At 42.7% G+C, this 10,681-nt stretch overlaps 1 protein-coding gene across 1 annotated transcript in view; it reads left to right on the plus strand.

Annotated features, from left to right (window-relative positions):
- pcnx2 (pecanex 2) overlaps positions 1-10,617 on the plus strand; it is a 29,644-nt gene extending 19,027 nt beyond the window's left edge. The window contains exons 29-40 of the mRNA XM_071480210.1: positions 32-285; positions 1,367-1,600; positions 2,136-2,239; positions 2,992-3,136; positions 3,429-3,659; positions 5,154-5,311; positions 5,558-5,674; positions 7,076-7,254; positions 8,083-8,249; positions 8,331-8,405; positions 9,030-9,206; positions 10,184-10,617. Of these exons, the coding sequence (XP_071336311.1) occupies positions 32-285; positions 1,367-1,600; positions 2,136-2,239; positions 2,992-3,136; positions 3,429-3,659; positions 5,154-5,311; positions 5,558-5,674; positions 7,076-7,254; positions 8,083-8,249; positions 8,331-8,405; positions 9,030-9,206; positions 10,184-10,363 (2,021 nt within the window). The 3' untranslated portion in view covers positions 10,364-10,617. The remainder of the gene's footprint in view (positions 1-31; positions 286-1,366; positions 1,601-2,135; positions 2,240-2,991; positions 3,137-3,428; positions 3,660-5,153; positions 5,312-5,557; positions 5,675-7,075; positions 7,255-8,082; positions 8,250-8,330; positions 8,406-9,029; positions 9,207-10,183) is intronic.
- Positions 10,618-10,681: the final 64 nt, after the last annotated feature.

Below are 10,681 nucleotides of genomic sequence, written 5' to 3' on the forward strand. Positions count from 1 at the left end.
CTGCTTACCTCCATCTCTCATCCATCCTCAGGTACATACTGCCAGCAGCGGGAGGTGGAGGCCATCACAGAGGGCGTGGAGGAAGACGACGCGTGCTGCTGCTGCGAGCCGGGCCACTTGCCTCACATGCTGTCATGCAACGCTGCCTTCAACCTGCGCTGGCTGGCCTGGGAGGTGATGGCCACCAAGTACCTGCTGGAGGGTTACAGCATCAGTGAGAACAATGCCGCCACCATGCTGCAGGTGTACGACCTGCGAAAGCTGCTCATCACCTACTACCTGAAGGTGCGTTCCACTTCAAACTGAAACACTCAGGAGAGAAGAGTTACAGAACTACGTGCATATTAGCATATTCCCAGCTCACTATGGATGAGAAAACATATTGATATTTAGAATTTGTCTATTTTTGAAATTATACTATCTCAGATTTTTTTTACTCCATGAATCTTGATAGACATTCAGTGGAAATTAACACTAAAAATCTTTTTTTTTGTCTCTATCTTTTAAGTCACCTTCTATTTTGATTTTTTTTTAGCACTAAAAATCAAATACTTCAAGATACTGAAGATAGAAAAAAATTATATTGATATTTTTGTGTCAGTTTTGACATTTTCCCATATTGCTGAGCCCTTCTACGTTCAACAAGCTGGATACTTGTCGGTAGAACAGCAGTAAACACAAATTATTAATACATGAATAAATATTAATACAGTGAATCAACAATCAGCTACACCTGGGAAGAAGTAAAAATTCACCACATTTTTCAGCCTAGATAAAAAAATAAAAGATAGGACTAGAGCACCCAGAAATAGTTTGATTTGAAGATGATTTGAAGGTGGGAATTTGTCTAACTGTTCATGCAAATTCTGTAGAAGACCTTTAAATTATGTCTGTTTTTTTTGTCTGTGCTAGCATCATAGCATAGCTGGATGGCAATGTAGGTGGCACCATTACAGAGCTGCCAGCATGGCTGTAGATGCCAGGATGTGTTTTCAAGCACTCCAGAGAAACCAGACAAACCTGGACTCATTACCATCCCTGTCGTTTCTTTGGTTTCTTCTGGTTTGCCTCTCTCCAGTGGCGGACAGAAAACGGAAAATTCCACTTGTTTAAAGAGGCTCTTAAAGATTTGCCTGCCTAAAGGTTAAAGATTTTAATTGGCAGATAAACCAATATCTTCTGCATTAATCATAATTACCAGTAGTGAGCCCAGATGTCAGGAGCCATGTAGTGCACGGTTCCTTCTCTTTTGCTTCCCTTGTGTTTAGCATTTTCCTTTTGTCTGACACTCCCCCTTCACACCCTACAATGTGCCCCTCTGTCTTCCTCTTCCCCCCTCTCCGTCTTCCTCCCCTTCTCCACACAGAGTATTATCTACTACTTGGTCCACTCCCCCAAACTGTCCACCTGGCTCAAGGATGCCGCCATCCAGGAGGCACTGCAGTCCTACACCAAGTGGCACCACATTGAGCGCGACCCTCAGGTCTTTAGTGTGAAGATTGATGAAGACTACGTGCACTGCCTGCAGGGAGTGACGCGAGCCAGCTTCTGCAACGTCTACCTGGAGTGGATCCAGTACTGTGCTGGGAAGATGGAGACGGTACATCACTTAAAGATTATTCTGTCAGACTTCATTATGGGTTAGAGCAGCCGAGTGATTTTCTACTGCTGTTTGTAACGGCTGCTACTGCGAATGTTTTCATCAGTGATTAATCTTCTCTTTTTCCTTGCTTCATCATTTTGTCTTTAAAATGTCAGGAAAATGCTCATCAGTGATGTCTTCCGTTTGCTTTATTTGTTTATCCAACAACAACCTGTAAAGTCAGGCAAAGAGAATCAGCAAATATTCACTCATTTTAGACGCTGGAACCAGTGAATTTCTGATAGTCTTAAATGTTTAGTCGATCATAGAAATTCTGCTCTGCTATTTTCATTTATTCTGTAATGGGAAATGAGCAAAAGAAAAGCAAAAGCTGCACATTGTCACACAACTCCTGTAACCCTTTTCTCATATGAAGAAGAAAGCAACATTTTATCACTTTAAATGCATCATGAGGGGATCTCATATCTCATATCTTCGGCCCATACACCAGTATCTTCATGTTTGTCTTGTGTGTCTTTGTATTTGTGTCCAGCCTGTGGAGAGTGATGAAGACTCTCCTCTGGTTACTCTGTGCTACGCTCTGTCTGTCCTGGGGAGGAGATCCCTCGGCACAGCGTCACACAACATGTCCAACAGGTAAACCTTAGTAAACCTTAGAAAATGACCTGTGACTCTATGAATTGATCAGTGTGGGAAGGTCATAGAGATTCTTTCAACAGGATTTTACTCACAGCAGCATTTTTATTGAAGGTAGTGTCTCTGCAAGTGTTTTTTTATTCATTTATGAAGTGGAATTTGTGTCATTTTTGTTTTTAGGCAGTGATTTCTATTCATGACAGAAGTTTTTCTTTTTCAGGAAACAAATTCAGCCTACGTAGATATTGTACACAGGCTTCAAAAAGTTTTTGGGTTAACTTATAAATTAAATATGAATTTTCAAAACCATCCATATAATTACCAGGAAAATATCAATATAACACTGAAAACGTGATACAGTTAATGAATCTAAAAGTACAGTGAAATTGAATTCAGCATAGAGTGTGTTTTTCCTGCATTCAGAAATACTCTGGATGTCTGTTACATGTTATTTATAAAATATGAAAAGTACATATAATTGTGCAACTTTACTGGATGCAAAAGTGCTGAAAAATTGGTGATGTAAAAACAGGATTAGTTTAATCTGAGATACAGTATTACTGTTGTTGATATTTACCTGCAGCTACACTTATATACCAGAAGGTGGCGTCAACATCTAAATCTTCAAACATCCACATCAGTCAGACAGATTACTGTCACTGCACTCAAATGACTTTTTGTCTAAAAATACTTCATAGTTTCATAAACTCTCTCTCTCTCTCTCTCTCTCTCTCCTTCCTCCCGCCACAAAGTCTGGAATCATTCCTGTACGGATTCAACACCCTGTTTAAAGGCGACTTCCGCATCGCTACGAAAGACGAGTGGGTTTTCGCTGACCTGGACCTCCTGCAGAAGGTGGTGGCTCCTGCCGTCAGAATGAGCCTCAAGCTGCATCAGGTAAAGCGTACTGTGCTTTTAAATGGCTGCTGCTGTATCTTCATGCAATAACTTAGGGACTGTAAACCTGCCTCCCGTCTACCTCTGCTTATTGTGTTGACTTTTCCTCTCTTGCTCAGAAACATTAAAATGTTAATAAAAATTTTTAAAAAGTTTGGACTACTTATACTTTGCTGAACATAAGTTTCTAATAGCACCTTCACTTTGATCATTTCTCCTCCCAAGAGTAGACGTCTCCCTAAAATCTGATTACATCCTATAGTGCTCCATCATGCCTTTCCTGCCCTTTCAGGATCACTTCACCTGTCTGGAGGAGACCGAGGAGGCATCTATCTTGTACGAAGCCATCACAAACTACCGCAGCAGCCTGGTCATCTGCCACGAGAGTGACCCCGCTTGGCGTAAGGCAGTGCTATCGAGCCGTGACACACTGCTCACATTGAGGCACATGATCGATGACGGCACGGACGAGTATAAGATCATCATGCTGTACAAACGCCACCTCAGCTTCAAGGTCATAAAGGTAAAAGGTTGTCGGTGGAAACGGGGGGCGTTAGTGTGTGGGAGAGGTATTTTAGTTTCCAGGTTGCAGCTGTAGCAGAGAGTCAGGGTCAGAGATGCAGGTTTTGAAGTTCATCCTAAAGGTTTGCTACCAAACAACCACAGCAATCACGTTTCTGTCTGTATGGCTGAGCTAAAATGTGTACGTTATCATTACTGAATCAAATCCGAACAGAAAAGTGATGAGGATCACCTGATACCCGGCTCAGGTGCTCTCTGATGCCAAGTGTGAACTGCAGCTGAATATATCTGGATACAAGATAGTAGGTCTGAACAGTGGCTGAGCTGCAGGACAAGAACTGAATGTAGTAGTAGTAACTTTATTTCAGACACATAGGTCCATATCAGTATAACAACAATGATGACATGCAGGACAATAACACAAAAGATAAAATCACTGCAATTTAAAATCCCACAGCGATTATAGCACATACAGACATTTGTTCCAATGTTTCCAGAAAAAAGAGGAGTACTGAAGGTAGTTTCAGTTAAGACCTTTGTGATTTGTGACTTTTTTTGCGTAAGTTAATACACATGTATCTATACATAAAATTCTTCAACACAGCACGAATGGTGAGTACATCACTAGTCAGAAACATATGACTCACACTTGGAAGCTTGAGCAAGGCCGAATGCATCATTTTATGCCACTAACTGCACCGCAAATGGGCCTTCGATCATCCCTGATGATGTGACCTTACTACCTCAGTTTGTTCACTACATTTAGGACTTAATCTGCCATAAAGAATGAAGGACAACTTTTCCTCGGATCCTCCCTGGTTAATGTGAAGGTTAAAGTTTTTATTAGTATTTTGACTCTGCGGTCACATTAGGTGCTCAACATTCCCGCTTGACTCTCAGAACTTAAAGTTTCAACTGTTCATCATTATGGGATAATGTTAAAGGAAGAGTTCAACATTTTAGGAAATACACTTATTTGCTTTCTCACCCAGAGTCAGATGAGATGAGATGAGATGGTCAATAGCACTGTGATACCCACACTGCCAGCAGCCAGATAACTTAGGTTAGCATTAAGACTGGAAACAGCTAGCCTGGGTACAGAAACAAAATCCACCTCTAAGTCACACTAAACCACAACTTGTTATTTTTACACATTTTTATTAAACAAACAAGATACATCATGTTACTTAGTGAGATTTCGAGGTGCTAGACAGAGCTAGGTGAGCTGTTTCCCCCTATTATCACTCTTTCAGTATGCAGATGTCAAAATTGTTCTGCTGAGTTTCAGGGTATACAGTGTATCACCGCTTCAATTTAATTTAGTTTTCATAGAATTGGGATTTTCATGGTATCATAAGCAGCGTCAGAGATCAGGTAATACCGTCGCAATTATGTTTTATGCCAGTGCAGCATAATAAAACTGAAAGTAATTTACCACCGTGTTCTCTGGATCCTTCCTCTGTGAGCTCCTGTGCTATCTCATCTCTCTCTGCAGATCAATAAGGAGTGTGTGCGAGGTCTGTGGGCGGGCCAGCAGCAGGAGCTGGTGTTTCTACGGAACCGAAACCCAGAACGCGGCAGCATCCAGAACTCAAAGCAAGCTCTGAGGAACATGGTCAACTCGTCCTGCGACCAGCCACTGGGATATCCCATGTATGTGTCATTCACAGCTATGCCGCCACATTTTCAGTGCCAGATGGGCAGAGCGTGACGCTTGCACCGCAGAGCTCAGGAATGAAAGTTTGCGTTCATAGAAACACCGCTGAGTTGTTGCCACCTTCACTCTTGCAGCATGCAGGTTTTTAAGAATCTCAAACTGTTTTGATTGAGGCGTTCAGCTTCTTTATCGTCTCTTTTCATGTATCTGATAGTTTGGCATTTATTTTATGATTTTTTTAGGTACGTGTCACCACTGACAACATCGTACGCAGGAACGCACCGCACGCTCCGCAGCATTGGGGGAGGGGCTCTAAGTCTGGAGACCATTCGTTCCTGGCTCTGCACTAAATGGTTACGGTCAGTTCATCCTATCCTATCTCACTCAATAGTGTCTTTTCCTCTTGGCCTCCTCGGGCTCAACTGCTTTCTTTTTGACTGAGCTCTTCAATTAACATTCTTCACATGATAGACATGCTGTAGAAAAACAACCCCCCCCCCTCTTTTTCTTTTATTTCAGTTCAGTCTGTCGGGTAAAAAGAGACAGGGCTGTAACTGAAAGGTCACAGGTTCAGTTCCTGGAGCAACCATCAGTCTCCGAGAGTCTTCTAAGAGTCTTCTTACAATTCCAGCTGAGAACTATTGCTTTGAACGTCCTCAGTCTTGTGCAGCCAAGATGTATTAGGACAGACAAATAATGGTTTCATGTGTTAGATTTTTATTGTGCAGCACTTTCCAGCACAATACCAGTATCTTATCCTACATATGAGGTCTGTTACAGCACAATGAAAATCGTTGAATTTAACAGTGTTTTACAGCTTTGGTTTCTGCAACCCCAACACATCTTTTTCTACAGCAGACTACAGCTCAAAAATCACATTTATAAGTAAATCTCATAAAAGGAAGCGTCAAGCGGATAAAACAATCTTTTTGTATGTTTTCTTTTGTTGGTATTTGGTGTAAATCACTCTGGATAAGGTGCAAACCGCAGTGTAATGCTCGGGCTGCCTGCTGAGTAAGTGCTTCTCTGTGGATTTCCCCGCCGACTTGATGTAGTTTTAAATACATGTAGAGGGACAGTGGGAGTGCAGAGTGGGAGAGCAGCCAATTACTTTGAATTTCTGCCTTGGTTGCAAATGTTGCTTCTCATTTCCCTCCTTCTCTCTCTTCCTCTGGCTCTACATCCATCTCCCCCTCTTTCTTCTCTTTCCCTTCTCAATCCATCTTTTACACATTACCTTCAGCATAGCTCATTGTGTAGGCTCTGCATTAACCTTTTCAGGTCAGCTAATGGGGTATGTATATGAATGTGTGTGTGTGTTTGTGTGTGTGTGGCTCTCTCTTAAACTCCTTAGTGGCTGAGTTTTCCTTTCAGATTAGATTAGATTGTTAATCCTGTTTCATCGGCCTTGAGTTAAAGGTGTTGTCTTAATTTCACTAAGTAGCCGAGGAGCCAAGGAGACGGGCCGCGCCTCTTCAGCCGGAGCACATTTAACTAATTTAAGAGGAAGACTGGCACGCACTAGTGTGTGTCACATATGCTAGCACAGTTACGTAACAACTCTCTCTCTGAGTGTGAGTTTGTGTGCGTGGTTAACCAGCTGGAATAGTCAAGGCTTGCTGAATTTTTTATGGTCCTTTGCCAGTTTGTGTCCTCTGTACTGATGTGGATATGAATAAGTAAATCAGTGTGTGTGTGTGTGTGTATGTGTGTGTGTGTGTGTGTGTGTGTATGTGTGTGTGTGTGTGTGCGTTCTGCAGGGTTCGTAAGGACAACCTGACCAGCTGTAACAGCGGTGTGAACATGGAGGATGTGGACTGTGGTGCCGGTGGTTCGTCCTCACTGAGCCACAACCGCCCGTCCTCCGTCACATCCAACAGCTTGAGCCTCTACCAGCACAGAGCCAGGACGACACACAGCCACAGACACCACAACGCAGGTACACACCAGCACACACACACACAAAGATGGGTCTGAATATCCTTGAGAAAAATCCCCATTCCCCACATTAGTTTTTAATGTGACAAGGACCTAATTGAAGCTGTAAAATTTAAAATCAAGTCTGAATTTTAAAATGTCTGAGTGTGCTACCAGGACTGATATGAACCAGAGTAAATACACACACACACACACACACACACACACACACACACACACACACACACACACACACACACACACACACATACTTGTACTTCTATCTTTGTGAGGACACTCATTGACATAATGCATTCCCTAGCCCCTTACCCTAACCTTAACCATCACAACGGAGTGCCTAACCATAACCATAACCATAACCTCACTCTGATAGTAAAATACTTTTTTTGTTCCTTACTATGTAGCAAGTACAAGTACACACACACACACACACACACACACACACCCCGTCCAGATACATGAACAGGCACTACAATATAAGCAGACGTCATAGCTTTTGAATGTATTTTTTGAATTGATCTCAATTGTTATTTATCTTTAAAGTGAAACTACATAATGATTGAAAGTTGAAAGGATGCATTCTTTGTCTAAGTTGGATTTATTGGCAATAAAAATCACCCTCCAACTCTCTGATTCAAGAGGGTGAAAAGGACTGAAATGATCAATAGTTTAGATTATTTTGCTGTGGCTGGACTAATTGATCAATCAGCTAATTCTTTCAGCTCTATTATTAAAGTATGTATTTCTATGTGTGTGTGTGTGTGTGTGTGTGTGTGTGTGTGTGTGTGTGTGTGTGTATGTGTATTCATGTGTCTGCGTGTTTCTGCAGCTAGGAGAGAGTACCGCAGTCGCTCAGTGCAGCCTCAGAGCCAGCGCCCCCCGGTCACCAGCCAATCAGGGCCCATCCTGGACTCAGGCTCCACCCATGGGCTCGTCCAGCGTCTGTCCAACAGTCAACTGTCCTTCAACACGTCCATAGCCTCTATATTCTCCCAGGTAAAAAACACACACAGGCTTAAGTTAAGTGTGCCTTTACTCAGAGAACAAAGCGCTGAGACGATCGTTCTCTCTCCTCAGGTCCCTCGTCTCTCAGGAGCAGGTGGGATCAGCTCGCAGCTCCAGGCAGCGCAGCATCAGCAGCGCTCCAGCCAGGTCAGAGTGTGTGCCACTTCTGTACATACACACTTCCTGTTTCAAAACTGACGACTTTTAAGATTGAAGGGGATCTGTCTTTTCTGTCATCATTTTTTAAATCGATTTATAACAAACAAATAAAAACTAGCACCCCCCACCATTTCATCTATTGTTAGCAAACTAATAGAGGGAGAAATAAAGGGGGTGAAAATCATCTTCTGGTTCAAGAGGAGGGGCTATAAGAGGAACAACATAATTCTTCAGTGGAAATTAAATGTGTGAGTTTTTGTTACAAGATTTTCATACCACAGCAGCAAGTCTGTACATTCAAATAGTGTCATGTTTATTAGTAAAACCCCTGAACTACACAGCATAGACGCTTAGTGAGTTGATGTTATTGTCACTACAAAGTTTAAGCCAAGGTTCAGGGTTTCATCTTTCTCATTATCATAAAAAAAACAAAAAAACATCCAAACAGCTGACAGCCAAAGCATGTGATCACAGTGCATTATTGACTGCAAGTTATTCTGAGACACAGCCCGCTCTCTCTGGCAATTTGTGCTTCTATGTACCATCCTACTGTACCATTGTATATGCAAGGACTGCATTTTCTCCTCTTGCGTTTTTGCCTTTCCCCCCCAGGTCTCGTCGTCTTCGTCCACTCTTAGCCTGTTGTTTGGGAAGCGTAGTTTCTCCAGTGGTCTGGTTATCTCTGGGCTGTCTGCTGCTGAAGGGGGCAACACCACCGATACGCAGTCCTCATCCAGCGTCAACATCGCCATCGGGCCCTCACACAGGTCCAGCAGCAGGGCCACACAGGTAGGGGACAAATCAACAGGTAGACACGCAAAATCCCTGCCTCTCTATACACAGTGCCTCATACAACAAGGCCATCACTCAGTCCAGCAGTGAGATATAGAGAACAAGGGTACGTTATACACTGATAAACCGATATACACTGATTGTCTCATTTAAGGCACTTAGGAAATGAAAACTTGACTTTTCCTGTTCCCTTACTACAGCTACTTCTGTAGCCAATGAAACTTGGGATTATTATGCAGAGTATTTTTCCTAACATGTTTGGTTTTGGTGACCTTTCTTCTCGCATCACCTTCATGTTAAAGCTACCTCTTGACCACCCGTTTGGTCCATGACAAGGTTTCCGGAAAGCTAATAGCTTGACTTTGAAAGATTAGGAAATATGCTTCTTTACTTTCCTGACAAAGGTTAGATGAGAAGATTTATACCACTCTCACGTCTGCTCCCTCAACTAGTTGTTCAGTGTTTGTACAGATTGATCAGCTGTAGGGCAGACCAGAGGCAGATTCTTTTTAGCTTTGGACTGAGCCAGGCCAAAATGTCATACTTTTCCTTGAAGAGTTTTTAGACTATGAAGGACAGATCAACATGACATATTGTGAGAGTCCCCCAGCAGAAAAACTTTTCCGATTTTGGATGCTTGAGCTCACAACATTACTGCAGCTTATGGTGAAATTGCAGAGAGGAAACATCCTGAGAATAAAGTTTTACATTTCTAGCCCAGTTACTGGTAAAAGGCTCTATGAACATCACCTGTTATATCCAACTCTTTGAATTGTGTGGTGTAATGAGTGTTGCAGCCTGCAGTGATGAGGCTTCAGAATTTAAAATCTAAAGTCAATTTCAGACATGTCACGTGCACTGTATCACTTTCATAGCATTGTGTGGTAATTTGAGCTGTAATGTTGGTTATATAACAGAGAGGATAAGTGATTATTGCTCTAATGCGTCTCTATCTATCTTCCTGTCTTTCTCAGTGGACATCAGAGCCATATGAGAGCATAGACGCGTCCTATTCCAACGCAGCCGTCACAGCGAAAGATGGCACACAGTCAGGTGACCGAGGCCAGGTCACCAGCCAGGGATTAGACAAGACCCAGGAGGAGTCAGCATCTGCCTCAACAGCTCCAGAGGCAACGGATCAAAAGACTGTCTGAGAGAGGGAGAACACACACACACACACACACACACACACACGAGCGTGCCCATACTCATGTCCATATACAGAGAGGACTGTATGAAAAGTTATACATATACACAAACACACGGTGGATTGTATGAGAGCACCCATGCACACACACCTGCCTCCTCTCCTGTCCTCAGCATGTGGTCTCACCCTGTTGTCTGAATGTAAAGTCTGAAAATATGATCTCGGCTCCGGTTGGTGAATTAAAAGACGTTTTTAAATGAGGCTGCCTCTTTCTACCTCTGGTCATGTCATCTGTGATTAAAATAATCCTGCACCATTTCAAAGT

Source organism: Trachinotus anak, unplaced genomic scaffold (assembly GCF_046630095.1).
Source record: "Trachinotus anak isolate AG129_WGS33_773 ecotype Australia unplaced genomic scaffold, CSIRO_AGI_Tana_v1 ptg000007l, whole genome shotgun sequence".
NCBI classification, from domain to species: domain Eukaryota; kingdom Metazoa; phylum Chordata; class Actinopteri; order Carangiformes; family Carangidae; genus Trachinotus; species Trachinotus anak.